We start from the raw sequence: 22,919 nt of genomic DNA, 5'->3' as shown, positions 1-22,919 counted from the left end.
AAACTTCACTTTACTTTTTCATTGCTCATTGTGTTATTCTTTCGGCAATAATACATTTCCTGGGATTTAAGGTAGTCCTGCCTAATTGTTTAATGGCAAATAGGAAATCCATCTGCTACTTTGTACAATTTGTATGGCATTCTTGATTCTCTGCCTAACAACATCAAATGATTCTTCATGCCTATTACTGGATTAGGCTCACCCATTTACCCAGCATTAGTGAATGAATATTCCATACATAATAGCATTATGAAACTAAAAATATTATGGCATAACTTCAAAGCATTCAATTAAAATCACTTGTTATAATAATAATAAGAGAACAAAAGTTTATCAGTATTTCAGTCTAAGGTTTTAGTTATGCTACTCATGAAAAGGAAACCATGAACTTGAAATTGATGCTTTTACTGCAAAGCAGGAAGGCTTATACTGGTGCAGATAACAGCCCAGTCCATGTTTAACTATGAGTTTCTAATCCCAGGCTTGCAAAAAAAGTGCCCCTAAAAGTGCCTGTGTGGACCAAAACGACCTCCTGAGAATGCATCTGCCCATTAAGAGGTCTTCAGGGATGTCTGAGATGCTTACCAGTTTTCATGAAGTATCAGTAATAGTAAATAGTAAACAACAGACCTACCTAGCTCAATGTCCTGGTCATCTGTGAGGACCAATATGATGTTTGGTCGAATATTCCGGCGGTCACGCTGATATCTCGCTTTTAGTCGATGACTTGAGAGGAATGCTGAGCCCTCAACCAGGCAAAGAAGCCCAAACACCACCAACAGCTGCATAGGAAGCCCAAAAGATGCCATCTTGCAGGTCTATTTCCTCTTGACCAGTTCAATGGACTCCTCTATTATTGTTTGGAAAATGTCTCTGTGAAAATTAAGAAAGTTACTGAGAATTAGTGATCAGTTTAACAGTCTGATGAGTTGAATTTTTTTTTTTTTAGTTCTGTTCAGAATATGAATGTCATATAAACAAGCAATGCTCATATTTGTTCTGCTAAGGCAACTTTTTAGAACAATGAATGTCTTTATTTCTTAAGACGGGTCAAATGTTACTTTAAGAAATGATCCTCACCCTAAAGGTCAGCCATGTTGTGTGGCAGGCCCTTTGACCTGAAGCATTTCAAATGGCCTGTATAGATAGCGCTCTCAGGCCGAGTAAGAACGTTTTTATGAGGCAATTTCTTTTTTTTTTTGGCTGCCTTCAATTGCATACACTGGGAAGCCACATTTCTCTGTGCACTCACAGTGCTGAGAAGAAAATAGGACACCATGCCTTGGAATTGCCCACTTGTTACAACATTATTATTGACAAATAAAAAACAGGGGTTGGCTAATTTTCTTTTTCTACCTCACCAAAGTTCAATCAAATCTGTCAAAGCATTTGTTTGATTTTGGGGTATTTAGGTTTTCTGTTATGGGGGGGTTATCCCTAAATATTGATATAGCAAAATGTCATTTCTTTGCAGATACCTGGTGTCCTAAATGCACCATCATACCACATTTCACCTTTTTAACTGAACAAGAAATTCTATTTTAGCTGATGAGTGAGTGAGTCACTCAGAAAATCAACTTTGCATTTTAGATAGATAGATAGATTAGATAGATAGATAGATAGATAGATAGATAGATAGATAGATAGATAGATAGATAGATAGATAGATAGATAGATAGATAGATCCAAGATTTAAACAGAATCTTTAGATTATACAGGACTGGGCAAAAGTAGATGTACAGTTGTTTGTATGGAAAGACGTGCAGGTTATGATTATTCCAATAGCTTTATTAGCTCAATTTCTTTAAGAACCTTTAAAAAGAAGAAGACAAATAATACAAATAGATAATACAAGGAGGATCTGTTGCTATCATCTCTATTTCTCATCCATAGGGCTGAGAAGAAGCCCCATGAGGGCAGTTGACTCCACCCCTTCTGGTCAGAGTCCTATAAAAGTTGACCGTCCCTGGAAGAAGGCATCTCACTTGGACCAGAGCTAATCGCGGGATGGAGCTCCACCATACCAGACCTGCACGTTTGAGCAGTTTTACTTATTCTGAGGCAACCATTCCTCATTGTTACAATTGTTTTGTGCTATCATGTACTTGCTTTCTTTTGTGCTTATGCCATTGTAATACATTTTTTGGAGTTCCCCATGTCTTCTCTCAACCACAATATATAGATGCTTATAAAAAGGACTGAGGTATCTGAGTAATTTAGAATTCACTTTGCTTTGATACAACAGCTACCATATCTTGTACACCACTTGACTAATGCTTGTGGACTGCAGGTGACGAGAGGAGTGCTTTGAGAACAATGGATGTTTTGTTTCCAACCTGGTTTGCTAGCAGTGTTTTATCTAACCTTGATAGCTACCTAAATTAACCAATTCATAAGCCATCATAGTGCTGCTTAGTCGATTGACAATTAGTGCCGACAAGTATTTTTATATTTTCATGTAAGCCTTCTAATACATTTAAAGTATTTTATCTACATGCATTTCTATTTCAAGTACATCTAACTTCCATTTTTGAATGGTTGGTAAAATTTCCTGTTTAATAGTTATGGGCATTGTTATGGCAGTAGTGTTATTTTTCTTGTTTTGCAGTAGCCCGGTACACATTTTATGAGTGAGAGTGTTTCCATATACACTATGTGACTGTGATATGAGAATGTGAAAGAAATATTAGACAAAAAGCAGAATGTCAAAGATGAGTTTTGTATAATAGTGACAGTCTTTAACTATTAAATTATAATTTTTGTCTCATCTCTTGTGCTTTAAGAGGCAAAAGTGGTTCATTTAGGGGCATTTCCACTCCCTCTGATTATTGGCAACTCTGCTTAAATGCCTATTAATTCTTAAATTAGAAAATAAAATAACATTCTATAAGTCTACTCAAAATTAAAGCTGTGTAGACAGTAACCAGAGGACTGAATCAAGTCACTCTTTGTGCGCCTTTAAACCTTGATGCCATATTATTCTGTACTTTGTAAGTGATCAGAGAATGGCCTGCTCTCTCTATAGAATGTTCCTATAATCTTGTTTTTCACCCCAAATAAACTCATAGAGTATAGAATCATAAACCTTTTAGTATATCGCAGACATCTCATAGAAAACACATTTTAATTTACTCACTAGATGGATCTGCACATCCATTATAAAGTTCTCTTCATTTTTGATATAAGACAAAGACACATTTGCCATATATTAAAAATAGCTCTAACATGGGTTGATGTAATAAACGGGGTGAACCAGAGAAACTCTCACACAGCTCAGTGTATAAAATGAGTCACATGTAGGCCTCCTTCCCTGATAGCCTGCCATTAACACATCTAAGATTCTTAAAAGACAGAAGCTAAGAAGGCTCACCATCCCAAGTGAAATATATAATCTTGATTAGTGAAAGATGGGAAGGAAACATTCTTTTTTATCATGAATCATTAGTTAAACTGCACCTGGTAGGGTTTTCTGTGGGGAGTAGCCGCTGCTCTATGTGCATTCTGCTAATTAAGTAAATTCAATAGCATTTCAAAGTATGCCTGTTACATCTGAAACCCTAGTTCATCAAAATGTAGCACACCACCTTCTACCTCAGCACTGACTGGATGACAAGTATGAATCTGTCAGTAAGATGTAGTAATGCAGCAGATTAGCAGCTGCAGCACAAGCTCTAAAATCTGATCTGATCTGATCTCATCTCACTGTTGCTCAGCAACTCGCTGCTAACATTTAAGTGCAAATGCTCATTCAAAAGCAACAAGGGCTGAGTATCACACCTATGTGAAGCGATATGAAAGCAAATTGAAGCTAATAAACTGTTCTTACTAATGTGTGCGTTAGCTTCTCACTTCGGCAGATACAACACTGTTCTCTGTGAGGCAGTAACTGTTACCGTCACAGGCATCAAAATACCCCAATTTGACATTGTAACCATTTCAGAGATACCACAACATTCAGAAAAATGAAGAAGTCATGTTTACAAGACTTTGATTTCACCCAACATTTTAGAAAGTCTTGTGCAAAGGGGCCTACAGTTCTTTATGTTACGTTGCCAAACATTAGGGCATAGTCTTTACAGTGTTCAGTCCGAAATAAAGAAATACATTGTACATGACAAATATTTCAGTAGTGTGTGGGATTACTAGGGGATGCCAGGGAGCCCCGAACACAAACAAACTGTCCCAAGTTAAAATTAAACGGGTATTTATTACACAAAATACCTTTTTACAAAGAATGCATACAGTGTTTCTTTTTCTTTCTCTCCACACTGCCAGTCCTCAGGTCGAATGTTGCCTTCCTTCCTCCCAGCTCCGGCTTGCCCGGACAAGGAAGTGTGGTCCCTTTCATTGAGGACCCGGGAGTACTTCCAGAACCAGGGCATCACCATTGGAAGCTCTTTCAGATAATACAAAAGTCCCAAACAGTATGGAGTGTAACTTCCTGCAGCACACTTGTAGTACCCACAAACTGCAGCAGGGATACGCTACCAGACTACAATTCCCGATATTCCCTGCTGGTATCAAAACAGGTATCAATATCCCCTGGGGAAATAAACAGCCCCTAGAGACAGTACCTTCCCTGTCCTTCCATTTTATCCTGGCCAGGAAAGGTATTGTGGATACATCTGGTCAGGAAACCTGTCCATCTGCCTGGGACTTCCAGTCCGGGCAAGGAACCTTCCTCTCTCTTGGCTGGGATGTCTGTCTGTCTGTCTGTCTGTCCACCTGGGAGCTCCGGTTTGGACAAGGAACCTTTCTTTCTCTCGGTTGGGATGCTTGTCCATCCACCTGGGGCCTTCTGTCCAGGCAAGGAACCTTCCCTCTTCTGGTCAGGATGCCTGTTCATCCCATATGGCACTTGCATATCCCCAACCTCAGCTGAGCCATATAGGGTGCAGTATATGGTCCCATAAGGGGGGTTGGGAGTCCATTTCTATACTCAGACCTCTGCAAAAGGAATACAAACTATTACAGGAAGCACTCGATGGCCATTGTTACCACAGGAATGGCTCTGACCCACTGGAATAACATGTAGGACAGTGTCTCCATAGGTGTGCCCACTTATGATATAGAAAATACTTTCCTCTGCGATCAGCAAAAAAACAGGGGGAAAACTGGATACGCTCTGCCCCCCTCTTGCTCTTTATTCCCTCATGTGACACCAATCCAGTGGCGAGCTTTCACTTCCGACGACGTTCTCGTCTTTGTTGTGGAAGTGTTTCTGTGGACAGTACCGCTGCCCTCTCGTCCTTGCCTCCTAACAGGTAGCTCCAAAGATGTACTGTACAGTGCTATCCGAAGTAGTCTCTCTGGTTTTCCTTCTGGATTTTCTCCCCATTATATGAGATATGACAGTCACAGTTAAAAAAATGTGCAAAGTCATTTTGGGGTTTCCATACACAATAAATTTGTTCAAAATCCTTCTGACTATGCCAATTGTGATGGCTAGGGGGTGCCAGGGAGCCCCAATCCCGAAACACGAACACACAAACAGTCCTGGGTTCAAAATAAAGGGGTGTTTATTACACAAAATACTTTTTAACAAAGGATGCATATCATGTCTCTCTCTTTCACTCCACACTGCCAGTCCTCCAGTTGAGTGTTGCCTTCCTTACTCCCGCCTCTGGCTCGCCTGAACAAGGCAGTGCGGTTCCTTTTATTGACAACCTGGGAGTACTTCCAGTGCCAGAGCTTCTCCCATTGGAAGCACTTCTAGGTCAAACAAAAGTCCAAAATTATAAGGAGTATAAGAGTTCTGCAGTGCCCTCTTGTGGACCCCATGGTCCCCAAAAGGGCTGCGCTAGCAGACTACAATTTCCAGCATTCCCTGCTGGTGTCTGAACAGGTATCGATATCCAGGGCTGCTGCCATCTAGTGTTCTGGGGGAATAAATAGCCCCTAAAGACAGTACCTTCCCTCTCCTTCTCCTTTATCCCAGCCAGAAAAGGTATTGTAAATATAACCAGTCTGGACACCTGTCTATTCTCCTGGGCCTTCCCCTCCAGGCAAAGAACCTTCCTTGCTCTTGGACAGGATGTCAGTCCATCTGCCTGGGGCTTTCCGTCTGGACAAAAAACCTTTCTCTGTCTACGTCAGGATGCCTGTCCATCTACCTGGATCTTTCCATCAGGGCCAGGAACTTTCCTTATTGGGATGCTCATCCATCCCGTATGACACTTACAAGTGCCTTGCTACAGTTAACACATCCTAAGATATCTTATGGGTACACAGCTCCAGCTTGCTTACTTCCATTAATTTGTATAATTGGGCACCAAATAGATTTTGTGACTAACTCAGCATAAGGACTAAATCTGCCATCTTATATCTTACCGTGAAGTGCTTTTGTTACTAGGCCACCTGGACCCCAAGAAGAGCTGTTGTGGCTTTGTTAAAACTGATGAAAAGTGGCAGCTGTTTCTGACAAATCAAATGATAAATTCAAGCCAAGTTTTTCCTTTCTTAAATAATCAACCAGCATGCATACATCTCTTTCATGATTCAAGGCACATACTGCTTCTTGTTGCTGAATGTCAAGCTCCATATCCCTCCACCACCACTGAAGCTCTTTCTTACACTTTGACGTGCAATCTCTACTAGGGTCTGGATTTTCAGATGGCTCTCACTACTAACCCCGTGGCAGCTTTATGATTTTGTGATTGGCCCTTTGTTGGTTCCACAACATACTGCTGTCCTATTGTTCATTTATTTCACATCCTCTTTTACTGACTTCTTAATGCGAATGTTCCAAATACTTTGCGAGGAGATCCAAAAACCTCCACTTTGTTTTCCATCTCTTTTTCATTTTTTTGTAACACTTTCTTCTTTTTTCATTAAATGACAGATTAAAATACTTTGGCTCTAACAGGAACAATTATGCAGTTTTGCTGTTTTGAGGAGTAAAATTCTCCAGGACTACTGTTGGAAATTTGTTTGGTTTTGTTAATAGAGTGAAAGCTTTAAGTTGGAATACCACTGTTTTAATCAAGAGAGCCTAAACTGTCAGTCCTACACATCTGGATTTCATTCACCTGCCATACTAAAAATCAAAGGAAAAACTATTCTCATACACATACAAACTTGTTAATAAGGTTTTGAGAGAGCGGCCCATGAAATATCACAGGAAATTCATCACCCTAAGCACAATGTGCACATGACAGAACAGTCACGTGCTTTCAGGATCTTAGTTAACTGATTTGGGAGTTGAAGTATTTCAGATTTTTAAGTTACCACATGAAAGAGTCATTGATCACATTTTTATTTATTAAATAGTTTTGAAAGAGAGTGATAACAGAATGCAATTACATGCATGCACTAGTAGACTACAGGTACCACCTCTTGGAGACACAAGGAGAATGTGCCTTCTCTGTTCTGAATTATTCATAATAACCAGGAAAAAAGGAACCTGTGCAGCTAATAGTGATTTCCGGTTCACTAGTGCTGTCATGCTACTATCTGATTGGTATGGAGTGGTATAACATGGTGAGTGCACTACATGTACAGTATATGACATTGACAGATTGTGATTAAGTTCATAATATTTATGGTTTTCCAAAGACACTATTACAGTCAAAGGAAAATAATAATACCAAATTTATACAAATGTGACCACACTTTAGTGGGCATCACAATGCGATTCCCCCTTTAGTTGAGACTGAAGTTTTACTCTGATGAACCAGAGCAAGTGAGCAGACAGGCAAGACTTTTAGTTCAAAAGTATGGAAGAAGTTTATTAAACAAAGAGATAATGTATCCAAAAGTGCAACAGTGCATCCAATAAAACTATAAATAAGCTTTCTTTAAGATTGTGCCATTAAAGCAAAACACTGTTCTCATGTGCTCCAATAAATAAATAAATAAATACTTTTAAAATCCCAGCAGTCCTTCATGACATCTTTCCTCCTTCCATCATCAGAATAGCCTAAAGAATCCACATCATGTAGTCCACCGCACCCTGATCTGCCACCTCACTGGGATGCCTTGCCTCCTCTACACATGCGGTCGTGCGGAGGATCTGTCTATGTTCCCTCAGCCTCTCTCTGTCCTCATCTACTCTTTTGCTCAGCAGATGCCAACATCGCCATGCCTTAAAACCTCCACACAGCCATCAGTCCTGCTCCCATTAGATAGCTCAACAGAGCTCTAAACAGAGCTGTCCTCTATTAAAACCTATTAAACTCTCTTATAATTAACTAAGTATGTGTGAGCTGCTCGTCCACAGTTAAGCCACCAGGCTGCATTAAAAACCTGTTAAGATCAATAATAAATTAAACCGTTAAACACCCACCGGCATCATCTTACCACGCACAAATTCATGCTTTTGCGCAGCACTTTACAATGATGTGTAGTTAAAAATGTGGGCCAAAAAGGCTTGTGGTGGCTCAAAATCTTTTAACAGATTCCAATTCAAGTGACGTAAACATGGTGTTGGTTGAGGTTGTATTGTTAGTGGTTTGTTGTGGAGGGTCCATGACTGACTGCAGTTCAGATTTCTTAAACATAAAATTTTTGAAAGAAGTACCCAATGGAGAGTTAAAATCTCAGTTCAAGTCTCAAGGTAAGCTTGTTGGCTGCTTAGACTGTGGTGGAGAGCAGATCCAGAGCCTTGCTGATCAATGATAGTGTTAGAGAAATACTGAATCTTTATGATGTGCACTGAACGCAACTATGAGATTGTTTTAGTCAAATGTAAAAATGCTGAGTGGATGTTCACTCCGTGTTTATGGAACAATGCTGACATAATTCCTGTCCTTCTACATTCATTTCTAGATGTTATTTTTTTTATTACTTTTATAACTCGAAATTGGTCCACTGGGAGCCATGTTGCTTCATGTCGACAGACAAACAGATGGACAGATGTGGTGACCACTGTTTTTTTAATTATAGGCCTACATGAATGCACTGAAAATAAGTCATTTAATACAGTAAGCCAGCTAAGACCAAGTGGATAATGTCTGGAATTATCAAATGCCTTGCACTGGTCAGAAGGGCTTGCAGGACTCTAACTGGCTCTCTCTCACACACACACACACACACACACACACACACACACACGCACACACACAATATATATATGCCCCAGCAGAGTTAGACCTCTCAGAAGGACCTTGGAAGCAAATGAAAAATGAAACAGTACTGAAAATTTATATTGACAGAGGCGAAAAAATAAAAAATACCAATAAGTATACTGCAACCCTCTGTTAGAAATCAAACAAGACAGCAGTGTCTCCTGAAACACAGAAGGGCAAGTTCTGGGTACTCTGAGGTACAGATTAACTTATAATTTAAATAATTTCTGCTGTTATTACAAATTTGTAAGTTTACTATTTGAATGAGGTTTTAAAGTTGCGTTTTAAGATTGCAGATTTTTTTTTGGGTGGCTATAAGATGAATGTGCAGTTGCGATATTGAATGTAGAGAATATCTGCTTTCTTCTCTTCTCTGTGCTTGTAACCACTGCCAGACTGACTCAACATCTTACACACACAGTATATGACATGGCCCACAGGCACTCAGTGAAGATTTTCATATAATTTAAGGGCTTCCAAATGGATTAAATCTCTCATCGTATCGCCTTGAAACCATGTTTATAGAAAAGGATACACTTCCTTTAATTCACAAATCATCTTTGACAGCAAACTCAGTATAAGGAACATTGTGACTAAACGTCCCAGATCTAAAGAAAATACAGTGAAATTTTACAACTGTATTGCTAAGTTTGTAGCATATGTGAAATTTAGATTTATTCATCGGGCACATTTAAAAATAGCAAACAGATGCACCAAAGTGCTGCACTGAGTAAACAAAATATAAACTGTAGTAGATATGAGAGTACCACCCCTGGACGAGAGGGGGTGCTGTCACTAACAGTCTTGTCTTTTTCCCTCACGGCCTTCAGCAACCAGCCCTTGAGGGCAATGAAACCAAGGAAGCCCTGCCTCTTCCAGTCCGCTCAACAGTATTAAAGGGAGACGCTACCAGCAGGTGGTATCTCATTTCAGATATTTCAGGCCTGACCATAACAGCGCATACTTAAAAAAAGAGAGAAAAGGGAGAAAGTACGACCTGGAGAAAGCACTGATTCAAGAAAATTGTCCCTAACAGGACAGGGTTTTGCCTGGTTTGCCTCACTACAAGTATAAAATACACAGTAAAACTGTAAAAACCACGGGTATTACACAAAAACTCCAAAACCTAAAGCATAAAAACAAACACTTAGAGCTTATAGCAGAGGATACAGCTTCCAGCCCTGGAGGACATTTATAGTACATGCTGCCTCAGAAAATCTACCAGTATTTCCATGGATTCCACTTGCCCGTGCCACAGTTTATTTGAACTTCTACCATCTGGCAAATGCTTCAGAGCCTTTCCTGCACGGACCTCAAGGCTCAGAAACAGTTTCATCCCAATCTATCCATCAAGTGCTCTGGGTATATCTGTTTATACTTCAAATTACAATTACCTCACTGTAAACGTACACTACAACTGTAATATTGTACAACCTGAGCCACTTTATGAAAAATGCACCTATTTGCACTATATGTACATATATATTGTACTTAAGTTATCATTTTATATATTTTTATTGTTTTTAATCGCATTATTATTATTTTTTATAGGAAAATAAGTTTATGGAGGAGGTGCATATTAAATCTCATTGTACCATACAATGACAATAAAGGAATTCAATTCAATTCAATAGAAGAGAGCGCAAATTTAGAGTAAGATTATGATTGGCTTTTAAGTCAATTTTGATTTCCAAGAGCTACCCTCTTGGACCTGTGTGCTGTTACAATACTCTGATGTATACTTGATATCATTTTTATGATGAAATGCATTAAAAGTATGTATATTACATTTTACAAATAAATTGTTAACTTCATTTAAATAATGTACCATTAATAATTAAACATGTGGAGGCACGGTGGCGCAGCGGTACTGATGAGATGGCACCCTGTCCAGTCAATGTTCCTGTCTTGTGCTCTGTGCTTGATGGGACAGGCATGACCCTAGATGGATGGAATAATTAAAAATGTATAACAAAGATTTCTGAATGTTCCTTAAAAGTTTTGAAGGATCTGCATTCTAAGCTTACAGGTGGTTTTACTTACAGACGCTTATTGTGTGGCAATTGGGTTACGTGGAGAAAGAAAATGGAAGGACAGGAATTGGGAGGTGGTACGTTTGACAGAAACAGAACTTCTACAATAAATTATTCCATCTGGGGTTGTGCATGACACAGCAGGCATCAAGCACGGGGTAGGAACAATCCCTGGATGGGGTGCCAGCTCAATGCTACTGCTGTGCCACTGTGCTCCCACATATTTAATATATGCTTTAATGCATACATCTTAGTATTTTAAAATGTTCAGAGAGCTGTAATATCATTAATGTAATGTGTTCTGTGTGGCAATCACTGCCTGCGTGCTCTTGTCAGTGTTAAAGAAAGCCAGTTTATGAAGAATGTAGTGATTAACGAGTGGGTTGGGAACACAGAATACAAAGCATTTAACGTTCTACTTTAGATTCGAAGGGATTTGAGAAACTCTAGTAAATTAAACATCAATTTTAAGATGAAGTTTACAACATCCTACTTTAAAGACAAAATTAACTACGAGATTAAAGTGAAAATTTTTACACTAAATCGACATTTTGCCAACAGGTCAACATAGACCTTTGTTTTCTTCTCTGTGGCCCCAATATGCTTACATATGACACTCTTAACTTTGACAACTGACCTGTTTTTTTTGTGCTTTTACCATTGCCTTTTAACAATACAGTGGATGGAAGGTGCTATTTATATTGATTTGCATATTCAAATATGCAAAATTATGGGAGGAATCGGGATGGGGCTGTAGGCATGTGCACATACGTTTAAAATTCATGTTGATTGGGTTTTATAAAGGGTGAAGTGTGTGGAACTTTTTATGCATCTGAATTTTTTTGTGCATACACATGTTTCTGTTTTTGTTCATACGCCATGTTTTTGTGTGAATTATGCACATTGTGTTATACAGTACATGATTCCTTAGGTCTCTATCAGATAAAGATGGCTCAATTTTAGCTAAATGTCCAAAATAATAGAAACATCCCTTGAATGCTGAATTAATCTGTCTGTCAAAACAAAGGGTGGAATCAAAAATCACAACATGATTTCTTACATGTGTTTTAATATGGGGAAAAGTTGGCCAAAGTTATTTGCAAGGCTACTGGTGGATAATGGAGGGCTAAATAACAGCACCTCTGTTTTATTCTCATTCAGCTCGAGGGAGTTGTTAGCCACATTTAACATTCTTGAGACAGTCAGGCACATTGGTTCTTGAACTCTTATCATTTGGCTTCAGGAGAAGATACAACTGTGTGTCATCAGCATAGCAATGAAAGTGACTTTCCTGGCGCACCAGGTATCCCCTGTTTCTCTACTTGGTAACACCTGTGAAACATCTGTCATTCCCTGACAGAAGGGTAACATAGGCGCACAAGTCTTTGAGAGGTGTGTTGGTTTGTTAAAATTTTGCTTCAGAGCTGTGCATCAATCAGATGGTGCCCTACAGAATTCTTCTAAAAAATATATGAGATCACTGCTGTGTTATGTCCTTTATTTATTTTTTTGCCTAATGGCAACTTATTGGTCTGCCACTACTAGATGCAGTCATTTTTACCTTCTGCTGCTGTTCCTTTGATATCACCTCAATATCTTTAAGGTGTCCTTGGACTTCTCTACTTCTGTTACTAGCACAGGAATATCACATTCCTTGTGCTGTTGCCTTTGTGACAGCCCCCCTCCCTGCCCCTACCCATGGTAATTTATTTATACATTAACAATGTGTTGCAGAAGTCAACAATTTTATCACTGAAATGTTCTGCATATTTTTTTTTTCTGTTTGGTGCCACTCAGATTTGCATCTAGAGACCAGCCTTTCATTTTCCCGTGCGCATGTTACGTGCTGTATTATTGTATTATATGCTGATATTTCAAATGTCCTCATTATTTAATTTGCCCTGTTTTAAACTACTTTCATCTAAGCTTTAGATAGCCATGTGTCTTCAAAGTTTTTTTTTCAGGTTGGAGTTTGTTTCTCTGGTGTGAGGGTCTTTCTTCTCACTAATCTTCTTGCAGGCCTTCAAGATATGTATGAAAAAGCTTGGTGAGTAACTAGTAAGAATTTCCCACCACTTGTTTTTTGAAACTATAATTGTAATTTCTGCCAGTGTAGACTTACATGCTCATTACAACAGCACAGAGAAAACCTTCTACCTGTCGTACTCCAAGAATACACAAGAACCTCAGCAGATGTTACCTTTTGTTTGTACACTGAACCCAATGTTTAGTCACAACAAGACCAGACACAACACAGGTCAAATATGATCCTAAATCCCTAGAAGTGTGACAGAGTGTTGTCACCAGGTCTCCTTAGAAGCAGCACATTTAATCATCTAGTTATCTGTCTGTCATTTATGACTGGGCCACAGCCAGCTTAACCAGAGCCATATCCTTCCATTCATACTAAAGATGGGGTGGTTGTCCTCAACATGATATGAACAAAAGTGGGGTGGCATCCAGTGAATACATGGAATCCAGTGTGTATCTCATGCCTGTGGTAAAGCAGCCCCTACCCGAGGGCTCACGAAAGCCGTTTCCCTTTTTTTCTGTTAGCCGTGACCCTGCTTGGGGTCAACATGATGTCATGCCAGTCATCCAGCACGAGTTTGTTAACTCACAAGTGGGTCAGTCTCTCTTGACCCTGTTTTCCAGACTACCTTCTGGTGTACCAGTGCACTGTTCACATCAACATATAAACTGCACAAAATGGATACCAATAATTAGACTTCTGGATACGGGCATCACTTTCATGCAACAGTACTGCACATTTGTGTTTATTTAAACTCTTCATTTTATTTTTTCACTTGCTGACTTTGTTGGCAGCACCTTCTAAACTGAAAGCAGCACTTACCATGTTATACACAACCCTGAGCTCATTCACACAGTCACTCACACACTTCACACTGGAACACACTTGTTTACTGAACATTTGACTTCATAATTAACTTACAAAGTGGTCTTTTGTTGGAGCAAATACCTTCACCCTTTCTTATGAGGTAATGTTCTTCAGTCCAAGCCTGCTAAGCTGTTCTCCTTTTGATTCATGATCAGTAACGTCTTCTGTGTGTGGCCATCTTAGACACGTTTCACTGTTAGGAATTCTCAGTCATAAGAGAACAAGTCAAGAACATCTTTTTGTTTGAGCTTGGAAACACAAATACCTAAGCAGATTCTCATCTAATGATGCAGATTGCCAGACAACAGCTCGTCAAAGATGACATCTAAATTAACCTTTCCTTGCTTTTTTTAGTGAAATCCTTACCAATTGACTAAAAAACATGATGTAGGCACAGTTGGTTTGCATTCTGACAAAGAAACGTTACTCCTGTTTTAATTTCTGACAACTGAAAAGTTCCCTTCTGAACATATGACCTATTGCTGGGCTGTGAGGAAACATGCAGTCTCCATACAAAGTCCAGTTCTGCCCACAATTAAACAAGACTCAAAGCACTGAAGAAGACACCGTGCACCTATGAACTCTTAAGGGTCTCCCTTCTAAAACTGAGCGACTCTTTTAAGTACAAACACAACTGGAATACGTCAGAATCTAAACAATGTTAATTCTTTTCCTCGATAAAGTAACCCGATTTATTATTATTATCATAACTGTTTATTTAGTAGTGGCCTTTACACCCCAAGTATAATTGTTTCACAGTCTCTAGTCAGATCTGACTTGATGGGCCTAACTGGATTAGCATATGATCCGTGGCCTGCCATTCATTAATTTTTTGAAGGAATGAGAGCTCCAGCTGATATATTCTATGGGAATTAACCTTGTAACAGTGACTACAAGGCAGGAGTCAGGCCTGGACAGAATGTCAGTCAATAACCTGCATAAATGCTCACCACCAGTCCAATTACAAACCGCCAATCAACCTGGCAGCATGTCTTTGGACTGTGGGAGAGAAAGCCACAGGAGTGCAGAAGGGGCATGCAAACTCCAGCCCAGGCGTTCACATCTGCTCATTTCTACAGAGCGTAGAGTACAGAATACCCAGTATGTGCTGAGGAAAATCAGAAAAACGCAAACCAGTCCAGCTGTTTTTGTGGGAGGAACAAAACCACTTTTAGGCAGTTAATATATCAGCCTTCACCGCAGAAAAAACACATGGAAAATATAAACAAAGTGTGACAAACAGGCACATTTCAGCGCCAGTAACCTACTAGAAACATTATAACGCTAAATCTTTCTCTCAGGTGCTGTCTTCCTGAAGGTCACAGCTCCTTCATGAAATAAAGCCACTTCTGGTGTGACACATCATCTTCTTATGCTTTTTAATGTTTCTATTTCTCAGTCTAACATAAAAAGAGAAGGGTGAGAAAAAAAAATACAACTTAGAATACGCTGAACTTTGGACACCCCATGTATTAATTTGTGCTCCGCCACCATTCGTGACATTTCATTAGGAAACATGACCTTTATGCCGTGAGATTCTGAGTCCTGTCTTTATTATGTGACTGGGATTTATGGGATTTTTTTCTCTTTTTTTTGACTAATCACATTTCTTGTTTATTTTAAAATCCCTGATTTAAATTGTAAAACAGGGATTTGATTTAAAGAATCCTACAGACTCATTTTGTTCACTAAACATTTTCTTCCCCAATTTACATAAAGCTACTGTGTCAGGGTTGGAGGTGGAGAGGTGCGGAGCCCCCCACTGTGTACATTTACAAAGGAACAGCGAGAAACAGAAAACTAAACACTGGGAGCACAGAAGAAACACAGCAAAGCTCGTTCCAGGCATATTAAATGCCAAACCGCGCTAATGTTAGCACTTTACATCCATTTACCAAGAGGGAACCAATTAACATCAACTTTTTTTTTTTTTGGAACAGCATATACACAATGCTGCATGTACTTACCAATGCTTTTAAACAAAATATAAAATAAAATTAATATTTGCATTGTTTTAATAATATATGTTGTGCTGACTTTATATTAATCAGCCTGTATTTGACTCTCAACTCCATGCTGGCCGAGCTTTCAAGTCATCAGGAGCTCTTACCTCATTACAAGTACAAGTACCTGGCACCTCCTTCATAAGTGAATAAAACAGCAACGTCTTTTAAAAAAACGAAAACTAAAATTCAACAGGTAGGGTGGCGTCTGTAGCGGGCCACTGTGGCTCTGCGGCTGACTTCCTGTTTTTTTCAGGATGGAGTTACGTACCGTTCACCTGATTTTCAGTGCTGAACTTTACACACGCTGTTAGGGTTAATCGCTGCTTTTACTGAATACAGTCAGAGCTGGAACTGCCATAATCATACAATATTCGCAAAATACAGGAGACGTCAGTGTGTCCAGCATGTACACATTCTAGTAGTAACTTTGAGGACCCTCTGAATGAAAGAGCAGGAGATTTCAAAGGCTGAACGATGTAAGAGAGAAGCTGTTTGTGCTGCACATTCAGGTATAAAGAGATACAGGAGATTGATGTTACTTCCTGTGATTTATGGTTGCCAGCATCTTGCACTTTTTAAAGGACAACATATGCAATTCAAGATGAAGAGATTGGGTTTCCTCCAACCTCCCAAAAGATGTTTGTCTTTTAAATGTGCATAATTCGGGTATATTGAAAAGCACAAGAGAACCATATGGGTTTGAGTGTATGATTCTCTAGGAAGCCATTTAGAGTGAGGGACGTACATCATGACAAAGACTGTGACCAGGAGGTGAGTCAGGACAATGACGATCTACAAAAAAATGCCACACAACCTGCGGTGGATCAAGACAAGGACGCAGAGATGACAGAGAGAGCAACGTGACAGCAGCACTTTACACACAGAAAGTAAATGAATGTCGCCTAGGACCCTGTGTTACTGCTGTGACCTCCAGTGTGATTTAAATTCAGCCCTTGTTCTTTGGCTATACATCCATTATCAGACTTGCTTCATTCTGTTCATTGTAGCAAAGCAGACCACAGCGTATTCCAGCGGCATCACTTACAAAGCAGGAACCAGCGTGATTTGGAGCACGAGTCCAGGTCTAGACACACATGGACACTCACTCACACCGCTGTGTAGGAGGAAAGTCCATGCAGACATGAGATGAAAGTACAAACTCCACACACACTGTGCAATAACAGAGGACTCTGGAGCTGTAAGGCAGTAACACTAGTCACTGGGTGACCAGGCCTCATGGCGACACATGCTGAAACTGAGCTACATCTCACGTGGTGTTTTACTGCAAGTTCAACATGCAAAATGGTTATGTTCTTTCTTATGGTAACTTCCATTGTCGTTCCTTTATTGTGCCTTTCACATCTTCCTGTTATGATGGTTTTATTTTCACTGTGTCAGGAAACTAGCTTACATTATCTTTGTTGCCCCAAGTTAACTATCGATTCAACTACATGGTGTATTTTCGAAAATATTTGTTATTAGTTCATTACAAACCAAGTAACTATTGTGCCAGTATGAAGTAATCTCCGTCTTGGAAGTCTTAATATTTTATTATTATACAGCTTTGAATCACATCAGATTTAATTTGACTGTTTTGAAACTGATCGACACAAAAAATGTGTCTTTAATGTCACAGTGAAAACAGATCTCTGCAAAGTGACCTAAATGAATTACAACTATAAAACACAAAATAACTGATTGGACAAGTATTCACTACTACAAGTCAGCATTTGCTGCATGCACCTTTGGCAGCCATGTTGGCCTCGAGTCTGAGTGGGCAGGTCTCGCCTTCAGCTTTGCACATCTGGACACTGCAGTATTTCCATGTTCTTTAATGAACTGCTCCAGCTGTATCAGGTCGCAAGGACATTGTGAGGGAACAGCCTTTGTCAAATCCAGCCACAAATTCCCAATTCGATTGAGAGCAGGACAGTGAGTTGGCCACCTTAGGACATTCACATTGTTGTTTTTAAGCCATTCCTGTGTAACTGTGACTTTATGCTTTATTCTTTATACTTGTAGTCTTACTGGAAAAACTAATCTTCTCCCAAGGTGTAGATTTCATTTAGACTACATCATGTTTTCCACCAGGGTTTTCTTGTATTTTGCAGCGTTCATTTCACCCTCTACTGTCACAAGTCTGCTGCAGAAGAGCACCCCTTCAATATGATGCTGCCAACACACTTTACGGTTCAGATGGCCTGTTTTGAATAATGTGCAGTGTTTAAACTTGGCACATTTAGTCTGATGGCCAATAAGCTCAATTTTGATGTCATCAGACCACAGAAAGTTCTTCCAGCTGACCTCATAGTCTCCCATGCACCTTCTAGCAGGCTCTAGCTGAGATGTCATGTGTGTGTTTTAACTGTGGCTTTCTCTTTGTCACTCCCCCATAACACTGTGACTGGTAAGGCACTTAGTCTTTATAATCTCAGCCACTGTAGCTTGCAACTCATTCTGAGTTATCAGAGGTATGTAGGTAGCCCAGTGACTTCACTAGTCTTCTCAGTTTTTGTGGACGCCTTGTTCTGGGCAGATTGACAGCTGTGCCGCACTCTTTCCAATTCTTACTGACTGATTTAACTTGACACCAAGGGTTAGTCAGTGACTAGGACATTTTCTTGTCTCCATCACTTCACTTGTTGCTTTTTAATCACATTTTCACAGAGTTACTTGGAGCGTTCTTTTATCTTCATTTTGTAGATTAGCCCACCATACTGACTCTCCACAAGATGGACCTTCCAGATAAGCCGCATTTACAGTACACTACATTGAAATGAAACCCCGGAGAGGCAATCTCCATTGAACTAATTATGAGACTGCTATAAGTGACTGGGAAGTGATCAATTATTTTGTGTTTAATATTTATCAGTAAGTTGGACAACTTTGCAGAAATCTGTACTCAGTTTTACATTGGAGTGTCTTTTTCTGTTGATCAGTGCCAAAAAAGACAAATTGAATCTACTGGGATTCAATGTTGTATAATAATAAAATGTGAAATTTTCCAAAGGGGTGAATAATTTTTATACTTTATACCTTTTTACTGTATGTTGCTATTTAAGTAGAATGAAGCATACGTAGTACTCCAGGAGGTTCTGTATAAATGATGCGTTTTGCAATAAATGCACATGATCAATACAATATGAAGATTATCAGCAACAATAAAACATCCACACAAAACACAGTGTCTCAGTGCAGAGACTCGATGAAACTCAAGACAAGCAAAGTCTCTTGAACATTGTTACTTAGAACACGGGATTAGATGGGTATATCTGACGATGTGTTTGAATGTTATTTAACATAAATGTGACTAGCATTCGATATTGTTGTTAGAATTAACAAAAACATAACAAATGACAATGTTCATTTCTTCATATATTTGCTAGGATGAATTCTAAACCCTTGTATGAGAATACATTTTTCCTTTTATTAAGACATATAGCCTCATGACAAATGTAGCTGCCTTTGTCCAGGGTTTTCAGAATTCTGCAGCTTCAGCGTCAAACAAAGGTTCGGGCATTGAGTGTGATGTGAATACAAAACATCCACAGTCCGGGAGTCTTCATTTTATACGTTTTGGTGAAACTCAAAGCTAAAACAGTAACACAAAACGAGGAGAAAAAACATGAAAAGTTCTTGTTTATGATGTTTTGTTTATGGCTTACATCTCCTGGTTACATTTCTTTACGTTTCTATATTTGAATCACAAACAGTGTGTACATGTGTGCCACTTTATACCTTTCTATTGCAAGATTGAAATAAGTTGATACTTATTTGAATTTTAACTTTTTAAGATTGGCTCTTACTCCAAATACATTTTTTTTCAAAATGATTTTCATATTAAAACATCTTATTTTATTATCATATGTAAATAATAATAATAATAAGAAGAAGAAGAATCTCCTTTATAAAAGAGCAAAAATCATCAATAGTAAATTTGAATTCACAGTGAAACCCTGAGTTTTGCTTTACGAAAAGAATTTGCAAAACAAATGTTTCATGAAGATGTATTGTCTGTATTTTCCTGCATTATTTGGATATTTTTTCAGTTTACCTCTCTGTCCAAATGCTCAGGATAATTTGCGTGTGTTATATCACAAATTATGTTACTTGTTCAGACTTTTCTTTTAGTGTTCAATATGATATTTAACTCTGGTTTATTCTCTTTTATTGGATTTAATGTTTTGCATCTGTTTTAGTGTTCTATGCAGAAAATACTTTTATCCAATATTACATATACAATGCTCTTCTAGTGCCTTGAGCATGGAAAATGATAAAATGTGTTAAATAATAATTATTATTATTATTATTATCATCATCATCATTTAGTGCTCGTACTGTATAAGGATCTCTAATATACAATAAATCACTGGACATTTCCTGTCACATGCTGACACTTGTTTGGCCATAAGCCAGGTTTTGTTGATGCTCCGGTAATACGATGCCCGCTATGCCAGTTATGATGACAATCTTGGGTATTGCCATAATAAAGGCATGTCAGAGACAGAAATGACACTTGAAGTGCCAGTGCTTTCAGGGCATAGACAACCTCAGTCTCATCTGCAAGAATCTGGAAATATGAACAGATGACTGCTAGGTAATGGCGAAAGGAGCACTTCCGTGAACGGAGATTTCCTGGGGAGAAAACCAAGTAATGTGAATGATGGGTGTTTCTGGGAGTGGGAAATATGCAGCATGTCACATGTTTGAAAAACACTCCTCCATGGTGATGTGAATGAAATCCTCAAAACAGAACTAATCCGCATGGTGTGCTGCAGTAAGCGTTTGCCAAAAATCCCAGGTAATCACATAAGTGTGAACAAGGCGTTAGAGAGTGGTATTCCTTCCTTGTCACCCTCCACAAAAACTCTTCGAAGTGAGTTTCACTGAGTTTTAGCATTATTTTATGAAACTGTGAAATGAAACGCAGCTGTTTCATTCATCACTAACCATTAATGACACTTTCACGCCAATGTAAAACAGTCTAAGAAAAATTCCTGCAAGTCTTGGAGAACATAATGCCAATGACACGGTAGTAGAGGGTGAGTGAGACCATGCCTTCTCCTATAGAGTCTTGCTACGCTTTTGAAGCTTCAGTGGTGCCACAAGATTTCCTTAGATTACACCTAGGAATTGCAAAATTTGAGGAAACTAGCTCAAGAATTGAAGCAAATATAATAAATGAGAAGACCGCTAAACAAAATGCTTTCCTTCCCTGAAAACTATCAAAACAACAGAGTGGGCTGAAATTGCCAGTTAAATGAAGCTTTGTAATGAGCACACATAAATGGGGGAGAGCCCCCCTTAAATTTAACACCATTGGGAATTGCATGAGCTGCTAGGAGGATAAACGTGTATTTGGTGTCAAAAACTCACAGTCTAAAATCACTTTGATAATAATATTTCAGCCATTTTTTTAAAGATCACAACTTACTCTTTCTGATTTTTACACTACTTTATAAAATGTTGAGTACAGTAGGTAGGTATCAGCCAGTCATTCAAATACTTTGGTATTTCTGCTATTTTAACTACTCATATTTAGCCAAAAAGTGAGAATTGGTGAAGAAATATTGCATCAATAGAAAAAAAAAAAACTAGATAATGTAAAACAACGCTAAGTAAAATAATAATTTTATTTTTACCCTTACTACACTGTTTTTCCCATCAGAGCACAATATTCTGCAGCTTTAAGGCAGTTGAACAATTAACATAACACTGTAAGTGTGAATGCTGTTATTGTAAGATATTAGAGATATTTTGCTGAAATATAGTTAACATATTCTTAGCTTAGGTGGCAGTGAAGTGTGCTGCGATTAGCACTGCCACTTTACAGATCCCACGTACTCAGTTCAAATCCAGCACGGTGTTGAGTTTGCATGGTCGACCTGTGTCTATTGTGTTCTCTCTGGAGACTCACATTTTCCTCTCACATTCCCAAGGCCTTCTTTGTTCGATTAAATTGTCCCACCATGTCTCCGTGTTCTGGACTGGTACTCTGTGCAGGACCTTTTCTTGCATTGTGCCCAGTGCAATCAGGACTGGCCCTTGGTCCCTGCTCCTCTGATTTGGAGTATGCAGGTCTGGGAATGACGAAGACTTTATTAGTCTGACAGTGAACACACTTCCTTTGAGACCTCCATGAAGTGCTGCCAAAACCAAAGGGCATTTCTATAAGACCAAAACAGGTGAGTTGTGGTAATCTAGGCAAAGTCATCCGAAAACATTTATCATTTTTCTACTAGTACTTGGGTGTTGTACCGTGTTAGCCATTATCTACATCTTGCCTGAAGAAGGGGCCTGAGTTGCCTCGAAAGCTTGCATATTGTAATCTTTTTAGTTAGCCAATAAAAGGTGTCATTTTGCTTGGCTTTTCTCATTTTTCTACTGAAATGTCCCTCAGTGGTGGCAGCCTTTGCCACGTGTATATATATATTCTTAAAAGTTATCCTGAAACTGTGTTTATCTTTTTGTGTGAGTCACTGGTTTTACTTTTCGCATTCACGTTTTATGACAGTCAGTGCACCACAAACAATTTAAAGAAATGCCAATTGCGAATGTCACAACTTAGATCTGGTTCTGGTCAGTTCATCGGATTAAAAGAAACGAAGCTGTGAATGGGAGCAAAAATCAAACCCAAGTCAACTTCTTGAATTCTTGAGTGCAAAGAATATACTTCAGCCGGCCACGCCCACAACCCCTGCGGCGCTCTCACGCAGCTCCATTAACAGCCAATCACATTATCGTATTCCACTGCCCCACGTTCTGATCTGAGCAACTGCAGCAGAAAGGTGACATCCCGTGCATGTCAGCGTAACACACCGGGCACAATGGGAAAATACATTCATTCATAAGGTACAAATTGGGACAGATTTTTTTTTGCAAGTGTGATTTCTTAACAAATAAATATGTGCGGGAA

The 22,919-nt window shown here is 39.0% G+C and overlaps 1 protein-coding gene across 2 annotated transcripts in view; it reads right to left on the bottom strand.

Moving 5' to 3' along the window:
- The window catches only part of sulf2b (sulfatase 2b), a 368,243-nt gene that overhangs the window by 86,791 nt on the left and 258,533 nt on the right, over positions 1 to 22,919 (bottom strand). For both annotated transcript variants that reach the window (XM_028811624.2, XM_028811627.2), the window contains one exon: positions 635 to 873. In XM_028811624.2, coding sequence (XP_028667457.2) covers positions 635 to 809 — 175 coding nt within the window. In that variant the 5' untranslated portion in view covers positions 810 to 873. The remainder of the gene's footprint in view (positions 1 to 634; positions 874 to 22,919) is intronic.

This window comes from Erpetoichthys calabaricus, chromosome 10 (genome assembly GCF_900747795.2).
Source record: "Erpetoichthys calabaricus chromosome 10, fErpCal1.3, whole genome shotgun sequence".
Taxonomy (NCBI): Eukaryota; Metazoa; Chordata; class Cladistia; order Polypteriformes; family Polypteridae; genus Erpetoichthys; species Erpetoichthys calabaricus.
The sequence above is the reverse complement of the archived record's forward strand: the minus strand, read 5'-3'. Positions and strand labels throughout refer to the sequence as shown.